Here is a 24,660-nt window from a genome sequence, read left to right as displayed (position 1 = left end):
ATTAATAACATGCTATGGCTGGTATCAAAGTCATGACCATAAGACCTATAATATGTACTTGGAGTCCCCAGTTTATCAACTAGAAGTAGTTTCACCATAAAAATAGATAAATAAATAATTAAATAAATAAAAATAGAAAAATGAAAATCAAATTCATAATTATATAATAGTAAGTGAAAAGATATAAATTTATCTACTTCATTCGTTTTGTAATAATAGCAATATTTTTTTTTTTTACATTTTTTCATAACTGCAACATTTTTCTTTTTTGTTATTTATCAAATGGCAAACTTATAAATAAATAAGGTATTTTTTACACTAATTATAGGTATAATAACCGCTAACATTGGTAGCAGTTTTAGGGTAGCAATTTAACCCTAAAATTAAAGGTTTTTACCCCCCGATAAGCATCCCTAGTTTATCAACTAGATAAACCGGTGCAACCTCGAAGTAAAATTTCTTCATGTATTGTGAAACTTCCAAAAGGAAAAATCATATGTTGATCCAAATTGGGCTAGGATCGTCGGCTTGGACTTAAAAAGGAGTCGCAAGCTTTAACCAAGCAGGGTTGCAGGTTGGGCTAGATTGCTCATAGACAGGATGGGGTTGACCACATGGGTTAGGTTGTGGGTCAATCGGGGCTTGTGACAGGTTGGGAACAGATTAAGGATGGTTCACACTTCACAAATCATGCTTGAGGATAACAATAGTTACAAATATACCCTACCACAACAATAATAAAATCCATGGCAAATAACTAGATACCACTCTTAAAAGTACGGTGGTGGCATGGTGAACTCGTGATGCACGAAATAATAAATTTTTTAAATCCAACCTCAAATAACTTTTTAGGTTGGATGTGATAGACTTTTATTCCTAAAACCTAAACGAACGTTTTTCTGTATTAATAGTTGTTGATTAGACTTGGCAACAATAACAAAAACATTTTATTTTAAACAATGTTTATGCAATTGATACAGTCATTTAAGATACCATCGAGTAATGCTTGACTAGCTTAGCAACTTAATATCACCGACCAATAGCTTCCTCAATTAAAAAACATGGTTATATTGTTTAAAAAATTGTTAATAACTTACATGAGGTTTGTTAGTAACATTTGTTATCTTCAACTAGCTTTCCATTAACAACTTTACGGCAATTATTCAAAACTCCATTTTAATTAAATTCTAATACTAATGTTATTTATTAATGTTATGATAAGCAATGTTTTTGGGTGTATATAAAAATTAAAATCCAATGAAGATAAGGGTTCCTGACATCTAAACCCCGAGATGCCAAGTTGGTCATGTAAACAACTATTATCTTTTATAGCTTTTCACTACCAATGCAACATAATCCTGAAATAGTAGCATAACTAAACCAACCTCATTCACGAGACTTAATAAACATATTTATAGATCTCTTATAATTTTAAACCAACTATTTGACCCTGGGACATCCCACACATCTACTTCATTTTTGAGAAAATTTCCCAAAATTGGTCATTTGAAAAGGCATTTGGTCGTTTGAAGGACCATCTACATCCTTGCCCCAACACTCACCCTAAGTACCCATACATACTCATCTTATTTACACAGGATCTACCTTACCATTGGCCACCTTCAAACAATTCTAACACTTACCAAATAAGTATGTAATACTTAACATTGTGACTATTAACATTAAGAAAAAAATCAATCATTGATGACCAACTGTACCTTATATAGGCAACTAAGGCAACTAGGCAGGCATGAGGCTGGGGAGATCAATATGAGATAGACACAATCTGAAAATCACACCCACCACGCCATAAAAAAAAAAAGGGGGTAACCATTAATCTCATACTCATATGAACTTGTAGTGCAACATGTAAGTTAAACCCCAAAATTTGTAATATCAATGTATCAGTCTTATGCAAGAATAGGTGTAAATGTGTAATTAGTGCATATGTAACATACAATAACATGAGCAACAGCAATACATAAACGACTACTCCCTCCTGATGTATTCAGCACTCTATAATACACAGGAAGAACTAGGGATTCATGTAAGCATCACACATTAACTTAGAAAACATCAAAGACCACCTCTCCCAAACAGCTCCTTTCCACACGGACCACACCCCAATCTCCAAAATAAAGATTTAAGAAAGACAGCAAAGTATGATGTTTAGCGTCATTACACTTGTGATGCATCTGAACTTACGCAGTCACCCCCCGGAAGCTGTAAAGAGACGGTAAAGAAAGAACCTTGACGCTTCTTTAGATTTGCCATCCGTTTCCTATGTCCACGCCCTTGATTATGTTGTTCCCACTCATGTGCACCACGAAGGATCTTGTCACATGCCTACAAAAATGGAGCAAGAGAGAAAATAATTCAAAATCTTCGAAATTAGCTGCCAATGTTGCAGACATGGAAAATAGAAAAGCAAAAACAAGGAAACAAGAAATGCAATTTTCAAACTATGAAATGTGGAAATGCAAAAGCTAAAATAATGTACCAATACTTTTGTCCAGAAACCTAAAAATATTTCACTATTATCAACAAAAACATACATTAAGAAAGAAATTAGGGTTGATTTATAGAAATTATAAAAATTTATGGGGTAAGAACTGAGAACAGTAACACAATCCTCAAGAGTTTCTGTGCATCAAAGATAGTAGCTTCATCACACAATGGGTGTAATATCTATTCAAGGTTAATTGTACCTTGCACGTGTACTGAGTCCATAGATCTCTCTCATTGAGTTTTTGGACCAAGTGGTCAGTATCATCTGAAGCTGAGGTCACATCAGAATTGAGGAAAGAGCTTATTACTTTTGCAGCTGGTTCAATCACTTGGCAAATCCATGTATCCTCTGAATTTCCTGAAAAATCAGTGTTTCATAAGATTAAAAATAATTGAAACAGACCGGTAGAACTCTCAAGATGAAATATTTGTCCATCAGGAGATGTCAAAAACAGAAAAACTCCAAAAGGATTACCAAGTAAAGACTCAGTAGAATCTACAAAATGTATGTTCCATCCAAATAATGTCTGCAATCGATTTATCCTCCTCTTCTGCAAAATAACAATAATGACCAGCAATTAAGGGGCCGTTTGGTTTGCACGGGGTAAACGGAATAGAATGAACAAAGGGAAAGAAAAACCCTGAAATTTACTATGTTGTTTGTTTTAACAAGGGGAATCAAGCTACCAGCCCAACCACCACACCACCACCTATTACCTTCATTTTCCACCTTTTCCAGCCACCTCACCACCCAGCCACCACTCTCCACCCCTCCCCCACCCCTCGCCGCCACTCCTTTCCCCCTTAAAAGCCCTCCCCTCCCCGAAAACACCCCCCACCCCCGCAAAACCCTAGAAACCAGTCCCCCTCCCCAAAAAACCGCAGGCCGCCTCTCCCCCTATCCTCGAAACCCTAGCGGGGGTGAATTTCGGGGAAAGAGAGGGCTTTTCAGAGGGTTGCGAGGGGCAGGGGAGGTGCGGCGAGCCGGCTGGGTGGTGGGGGTAGGGTAGGAAGGTGGTGGCTGATGTGGGTATGGTGGTGTAGTGGTGGCTAAGGAAAGGGAATGGATAAACCTAGGGGGGTGGGGAATCAAGTTGGAAGGATTTGGGGGAATGGAGAGTAAAGGGATTGGGGAAAAAGGCCTAACAAAAAACAACAAAGGGAATGAGGACAGTTGATTCCCATACCCTATGATGAATACCCCCAACCAAACGGCCCCTAAATCCCTCTAGTGTACATGATCCGAAGGATCTGAAAATTGAATCCATGAAAAGAGAATCATACAAGTTACTCTATATTTTCCTAGAAAAGAAGACTTATTTTCCTTTTCAAAGTAATAATGTATAATCCTCAAATATACCTAATTAATTGATTGATTCATTGGGGAAATGATACTTTTGATAGAGGCAAATTGTTTAAAGAGAAAAAAATTTGTCTATTGTAATATGATTGTCCTTAATATGTGTCAGAACTGAAGATAAACTTTATTTTTGGGGCAAAGAGTTGAAGCAATCCCTGGCAAGATCTTTCCTCTGACTCAGTAAAGTGAAAATGACTATGTGAAGATAGATAAGGACATTTGTGGAGGACGGAAATTAATGAGTTTATAAGAAAATATCATAGCATCCCTCCCTTTTTAAAACGACAGTGAACCCGAAAATTTGGAAGTGCACAAGTACAGCATAGTTGCAATTTGTGGGTTCACATCCATCATTAAAAACAAAAAGTGAAATAAATATAAGGCGGTAGACAAAAAGCTTACTTGCCGACGAACAAGTCGTCTGGTGTTTTGTTTTAGTTTGGAAATAGCTTCTTCCAATAGGCGCCTATCTGGGGTATCAGAAGAGGAACTTGAAACTTCCTTCAAATCTTGTCTGAGAGATATATCAGTATTATTCAGTGAAGCTGTATCTTGGAAAGAATTGTTCCGCTCCTTCCTCACTTCAGAAATTTTAGCACAAAGAAAATCCTCAAATTCCCTTACTCCAATAGCCTGTCGCAGACCTCGTGTATAATCTGTATTCAGGTTGTAAATGTCATAAACTTCATTAAGCAAACCAGCTCCAATCATCCGATCAACTCTCTGGTCCACAAATCGGTCTAGTACAGGAAGAGATGCGTCAACACAAACAAAACAGCAATTCCATCTTGAATTACAACCAAGACGACCCCATTTCTGTCTGCCACATAAAAGTGAAACAATTTTTAAGCAAAAGATCCAAGATTTGACTTAATTCCAGCTCCTTGACTGACCACAAAAACTGAAACTTACACAAAAAGATGCATAAAGATGATGCCATGCCATGAAAGAGAATTTCATTTTCAAATATAGTTAGCAACTCTATCTTCTTATATTTTCCCAGTACAGGCCCTATTTGCTTATAAAATTATAGCAAGCAGTCAAAAAAGGCTGAACAGCATGCAAAAACAGGCATTGATCCAGATACAAGATGGATATACAAGTCTACCTAATCAAGCCAAGTTCCCAATATAACAAAGTCAATTCCAAAATAGTCCTTTCATATCTTAAGAATACAAACCTCTGTCATTTCTCCCTGAAAGAGTTGGCTAGGGAGGATTTCAGAACGAGTGAACAACTCTAAATATTGCCTAATCTGCAAAATATTCAACAAATTCACCACAAATCAATGAAAGTAATTAGCAGAAACATCAGACCATAAAAGTCAAGCAACTTTAACAGAAAAGATAGATAGGCAGCAGGCATGACTTCAAACAATTATATTTTTTTGGGGGGTGGTGAATAGAATTTAATCACCAAATAAATGATGCAGTTTACAGCCGATATTCTGATCTATTATAGCCATTATCCAACGGCCCAACAGTATTATACTCAATTTTGGCCTTAAACTGCATCAAATTCACTTTATTGATCAACTTCAAGAAATTTCTAAGGTTATCAGTCTTATCACTGAATATTAGTCAAATGATGGTCCAGAAGCATTGCAAGGGGTATCTTAGCAAAATATCTTTATTGTCACCCATATCTTTAACCCCTTCCCTAACTCCAAATAATAATTCAAAATGATGGACATGGAATGTGAGATTGAGAATATTACTTTTCTATGGTCATTTGGATGTATTCTGTTCGCTGCCACAGGATCCAGGTCTCTAAGGCGGTCATAACTGTAATCACAACTGCCTTGCTCAAAAAGTTCACATTTTTGCAGATTAGCAACATCTACAAAAGAAAAGTTTATATTATGATCATAGCCTGACAAGAAGATCTAAATTGTTGTGAAATGTGCTTATTTGCAATGAAGATTCAAGATATTTGCTTTTAAAGAAAACAATAGGTGTAGATAAGAAGATAAATAGACTTTCTTCTACCAAATGATAACCTTTATGTTTACCTGAATTCTCCCTTATACATGAATCACTTATTTCTTCAACAGAATCATCAAGCAGGAAAGAACTCACAAGAGCCTGCATGCAACACAGATTAAGTAGCATCATTAGGTACAATAGACCATAACAGGTACATAAAAACCAGAATGAAATGGCTAGATATATTCTTCCTCCGTTCATTAGAGTTTTAACATAGTGTCAAAAGTCAAATCTGTCAACTAAAAAATATGAAATAAGTAGAGAATAAGAGCATTACTTAATTTCCAATGTACAGACAACTAGGATTCAGAAAAATTGAGGGCTTATGCAAAGAAAGAAAACATAATACACCATACTTGAGAGTATGTATAATTAAAATTGCCCAAATAAATTTTTTTGTAGGAAATACGGCTACATAGCTAGAAAGCTTAAAAGGCCAAAATGAACCAAAGATCATACCTGTATATAGAAATTAGTACCGCCAACTATAACGGGCAAATGATTGCGAGATAAAATATCCTTGATGATCTGAAAATCCAACAAATGTTGTTACACATAGCAACACACATCGCTTCTGTATTAAAATAATGATGAATTATCTTTAAAAAATGCCGAACTACCAAAGGACGATAATTAGGAAACCACAGCCAGCAAAAAATGCATATGAAAACTAAAGGGGCAGATTTCCATATGCCAATGACAGTGAATCTAAATGCTAATACCACAAATTACAAAAAAAAAAAAAAAAAAAAAAAAAAAAAAAAAAAAAAAAAAACATAAAAAAAAATTAAAAAAAATTAAAAAAAAAAAAAAAATCTGCAATTCCATAATACACTTCTTCCAATCACAAATTGCAAATTTACAACTAGTTTTTCCAGAAGTTTATCACACAAAACAGTTGCAACAATAAGAAACCAGATGCGGGTCAAAGGAAAAGATTAGTTAAATCACCCCCACTTCCTCACCCCATCCTTCCTCTTGACTTATTGAGACATACCAAAGTCCCACATCATTAGATTACAAGGAAAGTGATTGATTTATATGAAATATATCCCTTCCACCAAAACAACGAGACACTCCACTTTTCAATATAAGTGCTTTGAGTAAGACTAGTCTTGGGATAGGTGATCTTAAGAAAGTTTCCTAAGGTGTGTTCAAGTATGGACAAAGTACATAGACTGGGGTGTTACCCTCCCCTTACCCCCCCCCCCCAACTCCCCCACCTTGAACCCTACCCCCGCCCCAACACAAACACAAGAAGGAGAATAACAGGTTCCAAATTCTAGCAGAGAGCATCAAATGCAATTTAACTTCGAAAAGGCAGCATCAGATGCCAATGAGATTCATTATCCCAAAACAAAAATAAGCTACTGAACAAATAACCTAATAAGCGGCAACTGTTGATGCTTATAAGATAGAACAAGAACGCCTCCTCGATTATCATTCAGTTTTATCCAAAACAATCAATTACCAACATACATTGATGTAAAGAAAATCAGAATTCCAAAGTTTACGAACACAGGTCTGTAATTTGGTCTACTTATTTACAACAGAGAAGCAAAATGGACCTATATTCATCTATAAGAGGGAAATTGTTGGCATAATTATCAACTACTAGTCTTCATTCCATGAATTCAACAACAATGCCTGGCAAAATAGGGAAGCAAACCACTCCTCAGGCCGGGGTAGTTCAAATTACACTATCAACGCGACTATTCATTACCGTCAGGAAATCACCCTTTCTAAATTAGGAGCTTAACGCATAATAAATAATAATGCATACATAATCACTATTAACCCGATAAAGAGTTCATAAAACCAGAATTCAAATCAGACCCAAATTAGCAGCTACAAAAATTAAAAAAAAAAAAAAAGGTGCAAAATCTTACAGGAATAGCAGCATCTCGGAAATCTTTTGCAGTGAATTCCACATTAGGGCTGATTGTTCCCAGAAGATGGTGCGGCACTCCTGCAACACAAAACCCCAAATTCAGAAAAACTAGAGAGAGAAACTAAAGAGAGAAATTAGAGGGAGAAAGAGAAAGAAGTTACCTTTCTGCTCAGAAAGAGTGAGTTTGTTGGTGAGAACATCCAAGCTATGGTAGACTTGCATGGAATCAGCGTTGATGATCTCAACCGGGAAATGGGTTGCTAAATCAATGCCTAATTTTGATTTTCCGGACCCGGTTGGACCCATAATCACCACTAATTTGGGTTTAGTTTCTCCTCCGCCATTGTTAGGGTTTTGGAGCTCCATTTTTTCGCATCCTCCAAATTGTTTGATGTGGATTACGGAGTAATGTTTAGTTAGTGATCCTTCATGCCAAGTTGTTAGTGTTTTTTTTTGGGAGGGGGTCGGGTTCGGGCCATTAGGCTATAGACGAGATTTACTTTTAATCTATTATTTAGGCCTCTGTGATGTCCCGGTTCACATTATGGGATTAATCATTAATATACTTTTTAATTTATGACTCAATTTTCTAGTAATTAAAATTTTTATTCATATTGTCATTCGCTGGATATTAATATTTTGTATTCAAAAAATAACATAAAATGTCACATAATTTGGTGGTAGACATTCAATTTTGGAATTAGAGGTTGTATGTTCAAATCTTGAAGATAACTAATTTTTTTTATTATAAGTGCATGACATGCAATGAGAAACAAATAGAAGGGACGATTGGCGGTTTTAAGAGGAGGAGGATCGTTTTCTAGGGTTTTGCGTGTGCGGGGGAAGGTTTTCCGGGGTAGCGAGGGGTAGGGGAGGTTCGACGACGGGCGGTGAGGGGTGGGGAGGTCGTGGCTGGAGAAGTGGGAAAGAGGGGTTGTGTGGTGGTGGTGGTGATTCTCTTTGTTTTTGTAAAACAAACAACATAGTACATAGAAAGGGTTTCATTCTATATTCTCTTTCATTCTCTTTATTCATTCTATTCCGTTTACCATGTACAAACCAAAGGGTCCCTAAGTAATTGATATCAATTGATATCATCGGCCAAAAAAAAAAAAGTGAAAACAATTTTGAAGGGAAAAAACAGTACCAGAAAGTGACACGTGTCATTCCTGGTATCTGTTTTAGTACTATACTTTTATGTTATAGATTGATTGGCATAATGCATATTGAATTGAAAATATGAAATATGTGTACAAACTTTGGCATATATTGTTGAGGGGCAATTAAGCAAATAATTTGTCTTATTTTTTTTTTTTTTATATATAAATAATCTATTTACTCTATGATATTCATCATTCTTAGTAACGGTAACTTAGACATCTTTACAATTTTGTACACAAATATAGCCTTGTACACAAAGCGCAACAAATGATTGAGGTAAGTGAATTTTATTTCCGTTTAGCATATTAATCTTAATCAACAAGCAACATACATAACACAAGATATTCCATAATGCACAAAATTTGTATACAAATCTGAAAACTTTCTCAAGTATTATAGAAGTATAATACACATATTATTCACATTTGAACACAACAATTTCCAGATGGAGCAAGTTCTCTAAAATGTCCAGCTAACAATATGAATTCTGTAACCCCAAAAATATTAAAATACACAAAATCAAACAAATCAATTCTAGTGAACCACGCCAAAATAAAAAGGAAAAAAGTGCTAAAAATCAGCCAGTTAATGATACTGAATTAGAATTATAAAAATAAATCAATGAAGAGATTCAATATGCTTGCCGAGCTCCTCCAGCTTCTTGAACCTCAGAGTCTCACTTTCACTCACCAACTGCAAATTATATAAGAATAATTATTTAAAATTAATTAATTAAAATTTGTGATTAATTTAAGTAAATATTGAAACCAATAATAGATGAAAGTTGTGATTACTTTTGTTACCTCCATTAGTTTGGCAACAAGCTGAGATTTTTCCTTGCTTTTCTCATTGAAGGATTCAAGAGCTTCTTTGTATTCTCGTTCCTATCAAAATCAAATGAGTATATAAAAAAGATGACTACTATAAAACTTTCCTCGAAACAATAATCTAGTCAAAACCTATTAGTACACTTCTAGTCTCTTACGCAACAACTTCTAAAGATACTCTCGCCTATGATGAGATGACAAAAGAGGTTGTTGGACATAATTAATCTTAGTTTGAGATTGTTTCCAATTGACCCTTAAACCAAATAAACAACAAATGTATATACTTTGTAAATACTAAAAAAGCAAAGACCATTCAACAAACTATTTTAATTCAATTCATTAACCGATGTTAACAAAGATCCTAAAACAAAATTTATAAAAAAACAGCGAAAGATGTGAAAAGTTTACCTTCTTCTGGCATGTAAATCCAAGTGGCCTTAGCTCTTTGTTGATAGTGTCAATCCTCTTTCGAACATATGCAACTTCCTTCCTTTTTGGATCTTCTAATGCTTCAAGTTCCTAAAATTTTAAGTACACCCTTACAAATTATTCATGGTACTATTGCTAAAAATATGATTTCAAATTCAAATTAATAACGAATTGCTTAATATGGACATTGAATTAAGACTCGAAAAATTAGATTCATTAACACAAATTAAACCCGACAATACCAAATAAAAGTAAAATCACCTAACCCAAAGCAACCTACCTAAGAAAAACCCGACCAAATTCAAATGAAAACCTCGAAAGCCCCTTAAAAGAGGTAAAAAAAAAACATACCTCGCGAATCTCAGCTAGACGCTTAGTTTCCTCTTCAACACGACCTAAATGAGCCTGAACACGTTCCTTAACCTCCATCTTCTTCTTCTCGATCTCTTCTTCCTTGGCTCGAAAAGCCGATAAGACCGACTTCGACATCTCTTCATCCTTGTCTTCCATATTAGGACTTCCCATGAAACTCATAGTACCCGAATTCTTAGTCTTCATCCCTTGATGTTGTTGCTCCCAAATCTGTTTTTGGTGTTGTCATTATTTCCAATATACCAAATCACCTGATCTTCAAAATATATAGCACCTCTTTTGTTGTTTTATAACAGCACTTAGCTTAGCTTCTTTCTTTATTTTCCTGTTACACAGTTTGCTTATTGGATTCTCATCAAGTTTGGCTTTTAAGGCAATGAACCAACTTATGAAATTAAATTAAACTATAGTATTTACAGGTATCTTTTTTAAAAGCGTATACTATAATGTATTATGTATGATATAATATACTATTATACATTAACATGAAATGACTAAACTGCCTATGTTGTTACTCTTTAATTTACAATACAAAAACAAAAGTAGTGAAAGTGAGAAATTCCTGACCTTTTTCTAAGGGACAGTTTGTAGCCTGAAGGTCCCAATAAAATTCCTTTTTTCTTCTTCTTTCAATAAAAGAAAGATCATCTCTAAAATTGATCTAAATAATTGAGTTGTAGTAAAGTTTTAATACACCTCACTTAATATCTATATATGGATTTAAACATTGGTGATGGACCTCCTTTGGTAGGATTGCTATTTTCTTAAGTTGGTGAATTGGCAAATTCATCTAACAACATAATTTGTTCCTATGTACATTTTATCCAAACTTTTAGTACATAATTTTTATTTTTATGATTGGTATTTACCCTCCATTACTTATATCCTTTTTAAAAAAATGAAACTCATAATAGTAGGCCCAATAATTAAATGCTTGTGAAATAATTTGCAACTATAATGTGCTGAAGTGATTTTAGTAATACTCATCAAAAAAAAAAAAAGAAAAAAAAAAAAGTGATTTCAGTATGTAATAGACAAATTGTTAGTAAAAAAGACCACATGAGTTGACACGAGTTGTCACACATTAAAGAAATACAGGGAGAATGACTAAAATACATAAGATTGATGGGCTACACTCACCCTTTCACCAATAATTGGTTTTAGGATGGAACCTTGGTGGGTTTATATTCTCCAATGCCCACATATATGCCCACATGTGCTCAATTCAGTCAAGTATACCAAAACACAATTAAGGTTCGATATTATTCAGTCCATCCTGGTCATTTACAGGACATCCTGGTCATTTACAGGACATCCAGACCATCACACATTCACACTTAATCTGCTCTAAACATGACTTGCTCATTGTAACTTATCTGCACAATCTACTCTAATATGAAAACTTATCCTTTTGTTCCCATAGTCATAAGGCCTTAGTTTGTCCAACCATATTTATTTCTGACATGCCCTTTTCTTATAAATTGAGTAGAACAATAATATATATATGAGAGAAATTAAAGCATATATATATGAAAGAGTGACAGTAAATCTTTCTGTTATCTTGGTAGAGGGGTGCTTGAAGTAGAAGATTGCTCAAGGATTGGCCTGGACAGTAAAGGGTCACCTACATACAATCCTGTTACTATAAACATTTAAACAAACAAAAAAAAAAAAGGTAAAGGGCATAAAATGGAAAATTATTTAAAGCCTTAAGGACCAAGACAGGGTAGGAGAGAAGTTGCCTTGCCTTTTACAGGTATGATTGCTCTCCAGCTTCTTGTGCCTGTCACATATTGACATGTGAAATTAAACTACCTTAGCTTCATGAGTTGTGAATCTTGTTTCTAAATTTCATATGAACATTCTTACTTTGTCTATTGATTTTATATGTTACTTACTTTTGTGACTATATGATGGCATACTTATGCAATACATCTCTTTGTGTCTAAATTTTAACTTGAGGCTTGATAGATCATCCCAACACTATGTGACTAACCACTAACGTAGACTTGAAGGTTCTTACTTTGTCTTGGCCGGGGAAACTTTCTTCAAATTGACTCAAGGGAAATTACTTGCACCTGTTGGAGAGTTATTTCATCATATAACTTTAGATCCGCAATGAACTTGGCTGAAATTTTATCAAGTTAGGTTTTTTTACTTTATGTAGTTCCTCAATTGTCCAGAATTGATAGTCACGTTGATAGTGTAATTTGAACTAATAATGTGAAAAACAAATGATTTGGATAAAAGGAGTATATAATTATTTCAAGTCATGAAAGATTAGTAATATTATTAAGCATATCCAAATAATAAATCATTCTTCTAACTAACTCTCCTTATTATTAGAGCTAAACAAAAGAAAGAGCCCCTACAAGTGGATCTGTATGCTGCTACTGCCCCTGCTAGTAATTCAAAAGTTTCCAATGTAATACTATGTTCAAATTCACTGATTTATAATGCAAAGTAATCATTAAATGTAGCACCTTTTGTATACAATTACTTAGCTCTCTATCATAGCTTAAACTGTTTTTCAAAAAAGTTTTGACATTGATTGGTTAGAGGATTTAAAAAGAGATCATAAAAAAAGATGAAGCAATAATTTGTTTTGTCCCAAAGATGACAGCAAATTATCAGTAATTATTAAGGAATCCAAAATCTTAAATTTCTGAATTTAAATGACAAAGATTCAATTGACAGGTGTTTCTGATTGTAGTTTTTTTTTAAAACTTTGAATTAAGGCTCTAAATCATGTTCTTTTTGCACAAATTTGTTGAGTAACAACTTTTTAATGTTATCTTTGCTTTTGTTGAGCTTTGTGGCCATGACTATTATTTTGAAAAAAGTAGTGGTAGGCCACTGAATTGCAAGAGACAGAGTAGTTAGAATCAAAGAGTAACTGTCTCTGCCTTTTTGGAACTTTTCTGAATTTTTGTTTTGGTTGCTAATCTTGCTATTGCTGGCTTTGCATTTGCCTCAGGCTTATTTCTTGGCACACTAGATCTATATTTATATCTATTTTTATGCAATTTGTGCTTCACATTTCGAAAACATGTAATAGTACTCGTAGTATTGAAAAAATAAATTTTAAAAAGGTGTATGTAAAGTAAGGATGCTGTAAGTAAATTATGTTGATACCAATCATCTCTAGCTAAACTTGGCCTATAAATAAAAACAATATTCACTTCACCTTTTTTTTAACAATTTAGATTATGGTAAGAAATGTTCATGTAAAACAAGCTCAAGATTCGTATAAAAACCAATTAAGCAATGAGAAGTTCAGAAAGCAAACTTAACAAGGATGAAACTACACTTACAAGGAATTACTACAACTCTATCAAACTACAAACGTTGATTGTATGGCATCGAATCATATACTCCGTATCTAGTTTATTCATTGAATTTAACAACTATCAGTATTCACAGTATGGGAGGGTGCCTTAAGAATTGGAGCTAGAAAGTAACAACTTTCGTAGATTTATCAAGCAAAACTTCATTGTAAATGTAGCAAACTTGTGCATGTTCATAAAGTTGATATCATGACAATGAAAAATAAGGAAAAGGGATGAGATATGGCCGAGTGATATTAATATTATTAGCTTTGCATATATGTATGCCAATGGTTTCCTTACAAGTTACTATTAACTTACCTCCCTCTGCCAAAGAATATTTTTTGTTCTTTGTTTCTCATTTGGTACAATGAATTAAGTTTGCAACAAGTATACCAAGTATGACACTAAACCTTTCTTCCAACAAAATGATAAGAATAAGTTATTTTAACAAATACTTCATACTTGGGTCTAAAACAAATTTCATTGTTCTTTTGTTGTTCTTCCACTAACAAAAGTCTTGGGTGAAACCATATCATACTAGTTCTAAATAATCTACCAATATATCATAGGAAATTATTAAAATTCGTTAGACGGTCAAATCCTAACATATAATCCAATTTGCAACACCTTTTATGAATTTTTTTTTTCTTTTTTTACGCCTTATTCTTGACGAATTAAGCAATGTTAATACATATTAAGTAAGATTACATATGTTCTTCTATACTATTTGGATGTTGAGGGCTTTATAGCCTTTTTCAAACTACTTTGTATCAAATTGAAAATTGAATATATTAAATATAATATGTTCCAATTATGAATATGAATTACTATAATCAACTATAAGAAAGTGTAAAATAATCCTTGTGATTGACAAAAAATAAAATGTAAATTTTTATTAAAACTTTGCCTATGTAACCCTCCTATAGTAGATGTGATCTTTATTAGTAAATTAGTTATTCTCTATTTATAAGCGACTCTTCCAAAATTTGATGTTCACCTATAATATTATGTATTTAAAATGTTCTTACTCTACTATAAACAAACTGAATTTTTGTAAAAAAAATTAATTGCATGCATATTACCAAAGACACTAGTTCTCTCACCACTCATTTTTACAATTGAAATATTATTGCATCTATCGAGAGTCAAATCGGACAACAGATTAGATAATTAATGTAGGCCATTTAGTATTTGGCAGTATGAATATAAATGTTTGTATTTACCATTCTTTCTTCTAATACATTACGAAATATATTACAAAATTCCTTTCTTGAGAAGAATTTACTCATAATATACTCTGAGTATTTTTTTCTTACCTATTCAAAAATTTAAATATATGGTGCAAACCTTGAATGTTTTAAGTGTACTAGCGTAGCCCAAAATTGTCTATGCTCCAAAACATTATCAAATATCTCTAGAATAACACAAAAGACTAAAAGAGGCCCATTCAAAATAAATAAATAAATAAATAAACAGTACTCCTAAATAAATACTTCCTATGTTTTTTTACTTGACTTGTTTCATTTATCACTATAATAGGTGAAAATCTATAACTATAAATCCCTCTAATAAGTAAAAATTATAAAAGTTATATATTATGATATTACTTATTAAAAGCGGGTCAAATAAAAAAGAACGGAGGAAGTAAAAGACAATAAATATCATAGATACCAAAACCTCTGTCCAAAAAATAAAAAAAGTGGGCATTGCTAAACGCAACCTCACTTTTCTTAACGCAGCCCTTGTTTCCATCATTTGTAAAGGTTTAAAGAAAAAAAAAAACCTCCCACTCTTACTTTTTTTTTTCCTCCCACTTTTCAAAAATACAACCAATATTCTAAACACTTCCAAATTGAAACGGATGATTTTTTTTACCAAACTCAACTTGAATATGAGTAAATCTACATGTACTCTTGTCCGTCCATGTAATTATTAAAGCAAGGACCTCCTCTTGCCTCTTCAAAGGTTCATGTAATCCATGCTCAGTACTCATCAAACAACTAAAGAAATGAAACGCGAAACAATTTGCGGGATTGTCATGTAAACTAAATAGCAGGCATCAATCCAAATATCCAATAAATGAAACAACATGAAAGACTTCAATCCAATAAAGAGAACAAAAAGACTTGCGTGGACCTGGTCCACAATAATATTATTGTGGACCCGAGGTCCATACACACGCAACTGACATTATATTGAACATAGTGACCATTATTTTTAACATAGTAACCTTATTTTTAACCTAGTAACCTTTATTAAAACTAATACAACGTTTAATAATATTGTGAACTTGAAATATGACGCTATTACCCTAATTTTAACATAGTGGCCTTTATTATTCATATTGATCAGTATATAAAATATTTCATTACAAAAATAACCACTTAGGCATATATATTACCAAAATAAATTTTTATTTCAATATAGTGACCTTTTTTTTAATTATAGTGACCCTTTTTTTTTATTAATAAAACAACCCTACTTTCTCTAATGTTAGTGGTCCACAATAAATTAGTGTGAACCAGATCCATTTAAGAATTTGTATAAAGCGAAACAATAGATCATATTTCAGTCAAGTTACATGAAGTAAAACAATCTAATTTCGCCCAGCTATATGAAAATTACCCATATGCTTCAGCCCAGCTATATGAAATACCTCAATTTATAAATTCTAATTTTCAAATCTGTTTCTAAATTTGCCTTTTCTTTGTTAAATTCCTCGATAAAATTGCAATGTACTACTATATTCGAATTATCATTGTGAATTCCTATCAACTTCAATGTAGAGATTTTGGGGGAAAATATAGCAAGATGAAGAGAAGTGTATAACTCAAAAATTTAAAGATGGTCAAGAAATTCTAACTGGTTTAGAATTATTTTTTTAAAAAAAGAGCAAAGTGAGATTGAATTTCTGAAATAAAAAGAGTAAGAAGAAGAGTTGAGTTAATGGATTCACTAGAAAACGAACGTCTGGATATCTAACTGACATAGTATTTGGGAAAAAAAAGTTAAAGGGGTATTATGGGTATTTAGGAGGGTTGTGTTGAAGTAAAATAGGGTTGCATTTAGCAACCATGAAAAAAGTAGAAGAATCCCAGCGAAAATTATAAAAATGCAACACTCATCTTCCTATTTTCTCTCTCCTCTGTTCTACAGAATTTCCAGAAACTTCCCTAAAACCCCAATTAACTTAACCTCGCATGAATTTCTTCTTCTGCAAAATTCCCCAAATTTGCATACTGTTTCATTGGATTGATTCCTTCTCCTCAATTCACAACTTCGTTTTCTGATTTCCCGTCGTTTTCTAGGTAAATTTTCGACATTTCTTGTTTTCCCGCCCAGAAGAATTTTGTCTTAGGGTTTGTTCATTGCTTTATCTCAAGTGTTCTTCGCAAAAATTAAAGAAATTTCTCCTCTTTTGCTTTAATCTCGCAATTTCTGTTCTTGTTTTCGATTTTTTGATTTTATTAGGCTTTTAAACTGCGCAATGGTTTTCGTTTTAAATGTCTGAATATATTCTGAGTTTTCGCTTTGTTTTTGCGAAGAACTGCTATGATTTAGCGTAGATGCATGCTGTTTGTGTTAATCGCTGTTACTTGAGGAAATTAGGTTTAAATAAAGTTGGAATTTCTGGGTTTAAGTTTTTGTGGTAAAATGACGAGGGAAGGAAGAAGAATGGTAGATAGACAAGATGATGATGGTAGAAGAGAAATGGATTATCATGGAGAGAGAACTGGGAAAGAGAACGCGGTAGTAGTCGACATTGGTCTGCTGAAGATAGAGGGTTTGGTTTGGTTAGAATGAGCCGAAATGGTGATGAACAATTGCGGACATTTTCGCGGTTTAATGATCAGGATGTTCCAATTAGGGATGGTGCTGCTGAAGAGAGAGGGGTTGGCTTGGTTAGAATGAGCCGAAATGGTGATGAACAATTGCAGACATTTTCGCGGTTTAATGATCATGATATTCCAATTAGGGATGGTGCTGCTGAAGAGAGAGGAGTTGGCTTGGTTAGAATGAGCCGAAATGGTGATGAACAATTGCAGACATTTTCGCGGTTTAATGATCAGGATGTTCCAATTAGGGATGGTGTTGTTGAAGAGAGAGGGGTTGGCTTGGTTAGAATGAGCCGAAATGGTGATAGACAATTGCGGACATTTTCGCGGTTTAATGATCAGGATATTCCAATTAGGGATGGTGATACGGCTTCGAAGTTTCAGTGGAAGAATTTGATGAGAGAATCAGGGAATTCTATGGTTGATGGCATGGAAAGGGGTTATCTAGATAGTGGGCATGCCAATAATGGTAGGGAAATGATAATTGTGGAAGGCGAGGTGATTAGGAATTTACCAACTAATGAATATAATGCTCGTAATGCTGAATACCGTGGACGTACTAGGAATGTGGCACGTGTTTTGGTTGAGGATCTGGAATATCATGGAAGTATTAGGAATGTTGTGGCTGAACTTCCGAATGAAGGTGCTGAGTATCATAGACAGAATAGGAATGTGACTGGTTTTCGGATTGAAGATGCTGATTATAATGGACACACTAGGAATTTGACTGGTCTTCAGATTGAAAATGCTGATTATAATGGAAACAACATGAATATGATAAGCTCTAGGAAAGAGACTGGGCTTTCAGTTGAAGATGCTGAATATCATAGATGCACAAGGAGTGTGATGACTAGTCATCCAGCTGAAGATGGTGGGAGGTTTTTGGCAAGGAACTATTCTCAGCGTATGGATAGGGAATTTTCGTTAGTGAAATCTTATGGGGAGGGAAATTATAATAGGTTTCAGGGTGAGGATAGCTCTTGTAGTTTGACTCCACGTTCACAGTCTAGTGGTCAACATACCCCATCGCAAGGAATTACCTTTTCAAATTTGGAAGTTCCACGCCAAGTAGTTTTCCATCATCCTGCTGATGGGCTTGGAACTAGTGGGAATAATCCATCTTCGAGTTGCTATGATTCCCATGGAATATTATACTCTAAAGCTGGTACAAATGCTTTATCTATTTCAAATAATGATGGTGTTTATCTAAGAGCAGGGCATAATTCAAACACGGGCAGGCATGCTGAGTGCATGCATTCAGAGAGTCAAAGGTCTGGAAAGAGTTATAGAAGAGCTTTATCAGAAGATGCCTATGACAAATATGAGAATGTCCAAGATTACAATAATTATGGAGAAACATTTGGAAATGACACTTTAAATCCTGCCTTGCCCAGACATAAAGATGATAGACGACATAGTTCTGATCACACACTGCAAGAGGCACCTATCACGGATGTCAATGGCTTTAGAATGACTGCCCATGAGATAGAATATGGTGGGGTTGAATTGAAACCAACGAATAGCTATCGTGAACATCAAACACGGGCTTAAATTCAGTGTTGGTATAAACTCCAAACAATTCTGCATTTTCATGCATTGTAATTGTCTTCTATATTGATACTGTTGTATTTCTTTCTGTATTGGAGAGTCTTGATTTTGATGTAATTAAGAATATTAGTGGCAGGGTTTTATTTCTGAAGGAATCATGTTTGCTCTTTTACGAATTGCATATAAGTGGAATTACGCACACTAATCTTATCTCTTGGAATAGCTTTTTACTTGAAGTAGTCTTTATTTGCAACCTTTGTTTTGCTGTTGATTCTAAATTTCCATTGCATGCCCCAACCGGCACAAATCATGCTTGGTATGGTGCTGGTGCCGCAAGTGGTAACACTTTTCTCTGTGTATAATTTCTTCCAGCTTTAGCTACTTAGTTTAGCATAACTAATAGACTCTGACCCACGTTCAGAGCAATCAGCCTCAGGCAGCACCGCAACCATCACCTCCTGTTCAGCAAACAAATATCCATGCAGCTCACTCAGCACCTAAGCAAGTTAGTTTGCCGGACCAAGCAAATATATCCCAGGCTCAAGTTCCTGTGAGAAAGCAACAACATAATCAACCTTCATTGCCAATCGCGTCAACTACTATGCAGGGTATGCATTCTCAGTCCATACCACCACAAGTAATTGAGCAGCCTAGGGGTCCCTTGAATACCCAGGCAAGCCAAATGCCACATCCGCAGTCTTCTCAAGTTCCTAATATGCCCCCACTATCGATGCATTCTGGATCACAGCCGCCTCCTGTTCATCAACCCCCCATGCCACCTGTGCCTGGCCATTTACAGCAACCAATGCAAACAACTGGTGTTTCTCATCATCAGCTACAACCTCCACTACCTCCACAGCCTAGGCCTCCAATACAGATGCAGTATCAACCACAAATTGGAACAAATGTCAACTTTCAGAATGCTGGCATCCCTCAAATGCACCATTCTCAGCCTATGTATCATGTAAGCTGTAATTTAAGGGGGGGAAAATGTTAACTGTTGGTTACCATGTCTTCATTTTGTGTTTTCTTGGGGTAGGGAGTGGGGATGGGTTGGCTTGGCTTGGCTTGGCTTGGCTTGTATTATTTCCTAGCATCTGTCAACGTTGTTATAATTCTACTTCATTTTAATTGCTTTTTGTTGACATTTCTAGACAAGTAGCAGGCCTCCTGCTGGAACTGGACCATTTACTCAAGGGCAACCGCCTCCTCTCCCTCATCAGCCACCTCATCAGTCACTCTATCAGGTATTTGTAATGCTCAAATATTCAATAGTGCAATGCTACTAAGCAAGTGATTGTTGTGTTGCAATTAATAGTGTTTTTATTTTGCTTTTTGTTGGCTTCTATTTGTATTTGGATATAAGTTTTCTATAACAACCTTGATTGCGCTCATAAAATTACAATTCAATCTATTTGGTCATAAGTTATATTATCGACTATACCTGTGGCCTTTTTAAGCTCTATTGTCTAGCAACGCGTCCCTTTTTCCTCTCTGCATTTTTGGGGTCAGGAAATGATGTTGGTGCAGTGAGGGGTTGCTAGGTGGCATGTATATTGACACGCAAGGTACTGAACATGGGTGTAGAGTGGAGTGCATTTTACTTTTTGTGTATATAGTGTGTTGTGAAGCATAATTTTGAAGTTGTTGTAAGAGAGGGATGTTGTCCAAGAAATTTTTATTACTAAGCTAAAACTTTAGAGTAGTAGAAGCTGTAGAACCAAGCTAAGGGTTTGTTTGGTTTCAAGTAATTAGGAAAGGGAATTATGGAACCTTTCGTTGTATTTCTTCAATTTCCCAGCAACCTTAAGGGGTTTTTGGTTGACACTAATAAGGTAATCCCTCGTCCCATAATATAGTGCCCTTTTTTTTTACGCGGTCTTCAAGAAGTGCCTTTGGCCATCAAAATCTTTAGTTACGCAATAACAAAAATGACAAAAAGTTAATATTATAAAACTACACATTGAGACGAATAAAACAATATGCCACATGATTTTGTTTTTTTGTATGTTATTAATGAGAATTTTCAGTCAAACTTTTAAAGTTTGATTAAAAAGATTAAAATAGGCACATGGATGAAAGTGGTATGATTTATCAATTTGGAATGGCTAAAACCTAGGCAAAGTGTTTGGTTTAGAGATTTTCATTTGTAAACCCATACCTCAATCCTAAGGTATGGGATTTTAGAAACCCAAGAGGAGAGGTGTGTGTGGCTCATGATTTCTCTACAAAACTAGCACATTGTTTGAAAATTCAAGTTTTCTCTTACCACCCTGATTTCATTCTTGATTCCAATCCCAAACCACCTTGTGAACCAAATTCCTCCTAATAGAATTACCCTTAACCCCTTATGCCTTTCTCCCCACGAAGAGAGGAGGAGGAGGATTTTCAGCTGGGACTATGTGGATTCTCCTTGGCCATATGCAACTCCACATCCCACCTTGCCATCCCCATTATATCCCAATACCACCACCAAGCTGCCAAATTAGCCAAGGTTCATCTTTGTTATTCCTTATCCAGTGCAAACACCTCCTTTTTAACTTTATACTCAGCTTATAACCCACATTTGTTTCCTCTCTCACCAAGACCCTGTCAATTTAGCGATTTTTGTCTCGTCACCCAACTACAGCCACACACCCTGCCCAACTCCACCTCTCTTTTAGTCATGCCTAAATAACTCCCAACACCACCTCTTAAGGCCAAATAAGTAGACCTGTGAAAAGAAGGGCAAGTGCGTAGGCCTTTTCCTCTCTCTTGCTGGTAAATGAAATTTTGCTGTTTGATTGTCATATCATTCCTCGGTGGTCTAACATCAAATGTCAAGGTCTAGCTGTCTAGGCCCTTTGATATTCAATGTTTGGAACTTGAGAGCGATTACTTTTCAGCAAGTGATACACTTGTCATTTGTTGAGAGAAGTTGTGGAATTGGAATTCACGTAGGATTTGCAGTGAATGCAACAAAGACGGCAAGAATGAGGGTGGTGACACAAACGAAGGCTGTGGTTAAAGATGAAAGCAGATAGATTGGTTGAAGATGATGTATTTTGGGGCTTAGTGGACACTTGTAGAAGTGTCTACTATTATGTAAACCATCATCCTTACAGTAAATAAAGAATAGAAACTCCTTTTTTTCTTTTCTTTTCTTTTTTCTTTTTTTTTTTTTTAAAAAATTCCAGCCTACGAATTTTGATAAATATGGTTTTTGATTTATTTCCTTTTGTCTTTCTTGCTTTCCTTTTCTTTTCATCGTAACGGACCATAAAAGACACATCTGGCTAAGAGATACCCACTTACAATTTATTAGAAGTTGTGAGGTGCACTAAGGTGATAAGCATGGGCATAATTGAGGGATGTGCCATCAGCCATTTTACTGTGTGAGGGACTTTCAAAATCTTATATGGAGTACCAACTCATGTGCCCTTCTTTTGGTCATTATGAAATTATCTTTGGTTAACTCAGGATTTATTCTTGGTGATTTGGATAAGATTGTGCAAGATATGATGCAGATCTGTATTGCAACCTACAGTAGATCTATTTTATAATGTGATAATACAAAGTCAAATTGAGCAAAAAAGGCAGCTGCTCAGTTAATTTGTTATAAACATGAGTTGAACTCATTTAAACTCATCTTGGCAATATATTTTTTCATGACATACTTTCTTAAGATTTGAGTAATGATCTTGGAAATTTTCCACTGTCTGAACCTTAAAATTTTTGACACTTATCAAGTGTGTATGTAGGCTGTATAGACCTTAAACTCTGCTTAGTCTAACTAGTCAAAAAAATCTCCAGCACTGATCAATTCAAAGCTCAATGCATGTACTTATATGACATTAATTTTTTATAAGAGTATTGAACTGTTTTGTTGAAGAGATTATGATGTAGATTTGGGTTATGTTCTCTTTACTAAAATAAGGTTTGATCTGGTCTGATTTGAAATTTTTGATTTGGCCTGGTGTGGTCTTATCTTGATCTTATCTCCTGGTTTGAAAACTTTGACCGTATTATTACACTAATATATAAGAAAATACATTATTTTGTGGGATCTAGTCTGAACTGGTTTGATGTTGAAAAAATGAGTAATAAGCAAAGAGAACTTTTGTCTTAAATGATGCATTTCTTCTGCTGAAATTCTATGTTTCATTTCAAGCTTTCTTTATAATTATCTTTCTTCTTGGGTTAATGAAGAACATTAATCCAATATACTGTTTTTTTCCTTTAATTAGAGGTTTTTTGCCGAGCTAGGTGTAGAACTCTTTTAATTTGAATATGTTGTAGCCTGAGAACATTCTAATCTGAGAGTATCTGACACAATCATGCAACCCATCTGAGCTTGATCTTTCCAAAATTGTAAAACTTGCCTGTTTGTCAATTTGTGTAGAAAATTTTTAGACGTTTGATTTTCATTGTGAGCCAGCTTGACTGATTTTGCCTGTATGAGCAGCTTTCAATTTTCCCCAAATAATCTTTTAAAGTAGTAAAAAATTGTGTATTGAGTTTAGGCAAAGTGGCTCTGTATTATTAAACCTCTTTATTTGATTCTTTTTTTCCCCAGTCAGGAGGCTCACATATGAACGTTGACTTTAACCACCAGAGTGCTAACAAAATGCAGATGGAAAGGCCATCCTCTTGGCCACCTGTTTCTCGAGAAAACACGTCTGGTGCACAGCTTCCTGCACCATCTTTGGGCCCAGGACCACAGCCTGTTGGCAATCAGCCTCATCGTCCACCTCCAGTAAGTCATTTGTAACCTATGCATTTTACATAAGTTTGGTGATTTAGGCATTTACCTATACATTCTTGAAGCTTGCACCTAGTAAATTGTGTTCGGTTTTGCAGTTAACCCCTTAGGTGGAGCAGCAATTGCTTCAGCAAGTTATGAGTCTCATGCCAGAGCAGATTAATCTTTTGCCTCCAGAACAAAGGCATCAAGTCCTTCAGTTGCAGCAGATGCTTCGGCAATAACTTGGACTAATTTACATGTGGGTTTTCAGGTTCTGCCCAGTTATACGTGTAATGGTAAAATATATGGCTAATGTCACTTATTTAATCCAAGTTAATCTCTGTTGAAGATTGTTTTACTAGATTTGCTTAGCTATAGGACTTTTTATTGACCTTTTTTTTTTTTCTCTCCAATTTAAAATGAAGCCTAAAGTTAGCTTCAATTTGAACATTTGGCTACCAGTTTAGCTAGATTTGCTCTAGCTTTCACGAGTGTTGATAACCTCGCTCAAGTTTCAACTTATAAAATTGAATCACCCTCATCTAGAAAGTTCTGGCTCAATTTGATAACCTCGCTCCAAGCTCTCTGCTCTTGCTTTTCTTCACTTTTCCGTCCAAGATCCTACCAAATAAATACCGAGTTTTTATTGGTACATGAATCAGCAGCAGGACCATTATCCTGACTTAATGGA

The 24,660-nt window shown here is 34.8% G+C and overlaps 3 protein-coding genes across 4 annotated transcripts; 1 reads left to right on the top strand and 2 right to left on the bottom strand.

The window, feature by feature from the left end:
• Positions 1-1,777: 1,777 nt before the first annotated feature.
• On the bottom strand, positions 1,778-8,176 carry LOC110719828 (tRNA dimethylallyltransferase 2-like). Its single transcript, XM_021898807.1, has 10 exons — positions 7,906-8,176; positions 7,743-7,822; positions 6,313-6,381; positions 5,880-5,952; positions 5,586-5,707; positions 5,049-5,123; positions 4,271-4,684; positions 2,984-3,059; positions 2,709-2,866; positions 1,778-2,346 (listed from the first exon to the last, which is right to left on the bottom strand). The coding sequence occupies exons 1-10, from the start codon at positions 8,108-8,110 to the stop codon at positions 2,179-2,181; spliced, it is 1,440 nt and encodes a 479-aa protein (XP_021754499.1). The 5' UTR covers positions 8,111-8,176; the 3' UTR covers positions 1,778-2,178.
• Positions 8,177-9,287: 1,111 nt separating this feature from the next.
• Positions 9,288-11,235, bottom strand: LOC110719827 (probable DNA double-strand break repair Rad50 ATPase). Of its 2 annotated transcripts, XM_021898805.1 has the most exons (5): positions 11,101-11,235; positions 10,513-10,743; positions 10,141-10,251; positions 9,700-9,789; positions 9,288-9,598 (listed from the first exon to the last, which is right to left on the bottom strand). In XM_021898805.1, exons 2-5 carry the CDS (start codon positions 10,717-10,719, stop codon positions 9,524-9,526), a joined length of 483 nt encoding a protein of 160 aa, XP_021754497.1. In that variant the 5' UTR covers positions 10,720-10,743; positions 11,101-11,235; the 3' UTR covers positions 9,288-9,523. The 2 variants fall into 2 exon arrangements, with proteins under 2 accessions (XP_021754497.1, XP_021754498.1); XM_021898806.1 differs by lacking the exon at positions 11,101-11,235 and having other exon boundaries at positions 9,709-9,789; positions 10,513-10,751.
• An 8,320-nt stretch (positions 11,236-19,555) lies between these two features.
• On the top strand, positions 19,556-24,435 carry LOC110719812 (proline-rich protein 2-like). Its single transcript, XM_021898797.1, has 6 exons — positions 19,556-19,585; positions 19,668-20,210; positions 20,401-20,493; positions 23,802-23,992; positions 24,053-24,062; positions 24,107-24,435. The coding sequence occupies exons 1-6, from the start codon at positions 19,556-19,558 to the stop codon at positions 24,209-24,211; spliced, it is 972 nt and encodes a 323-aa protein (XP_021754489.1). The 3' UTR covers positions 24,212-24,435.
• Positions 24,436-24,660: the final 225 nt, after the last annotated feature.

Source organism: Chenopodium quinoa, unplaced genomic scaffold (assembly GCF_001683475.1).
Source record: "Chenopodium quinoa cultivar QQ74 unplaced genomic scaffold, ASM168347v1, whole genome shotgun sequence".
Lineage (NCBI taxonomy): Eukaryota > Viridiplantae > Streptophyta > Magnoliopsida > Caryophyllales > Amaranthaceae > Chenopodium > Chenopodium quinoa.
This window is presented reverse-complemented; position numbering and strand designations above follow the sequence as displayed.

Excerpts from the sequence above, each read along its gene's own strand:
- LOC110719828 (XM_021898807.1), bottom strand. The coding sequence starts at position 8,110 with ATGGAGCTCCAAAACCCTAACAATGGCGGAGGAGAAACTAAACCCAAA. Across the intron at positions 2,867-2,983 it reads TTCTACTGAGTCTTTACTTG|GAAATTCAGAGGATACATGG; the intron begins GTAATCCTTTTG and ends CTGATTTTTCAG. Across the intron at positions 2,347-2,708 it reads GGACTCAGTACACGTGCAAG|GCATGTGACAAGATCCTTCG; the intron begins GTACAATTAACC and ends CCATTTTTGTAG.
- LOC110719827 (XM_021898805.1), bottom strand. The coding sequence starts at position 10,719 with ATGAAGACTAAGAATTCGGGTACTATGAGTTTCATGGGAAGTCCTAAT. Across the intron at positions 9,790-10,140 it reads GATTTACATGCCAGAAGAAG|GAACGAGAATACAAAGAAGC; the intron begins GTAAACTTTTCA and ends TGATTTTGATAG. Across the intron at positions 9,599-9,699 it reads AACTAATGGAGGTAACAAAA|TTGGTGAGTGAAAGTGAGAC; the intron begins GTAATCACAACT and ends TATAATTTGCAG.
- LOC110719812 (XM_021898797.1), top strand. The coding sequence starts at position 19,556 with ATGCTTGGTATGGTGCTGGTGCCGCAAGTG. Across the intron at positions 20,211-20,400 it reads ATTCTCAGCCTATGTATCAT|ACAAGTAGCAGGCCTCCTGC; the intron begins GTAAGCTGTAAT and ends TGACATTTCTAG. Across the intron at positions 20,494-23,801 it reads CTCATCAGTCACTCTATCAG|TCAGGAGGCTCACATATGAA; the intron begins GTATTTGTAATG and ends TTTTTTCCCCAG.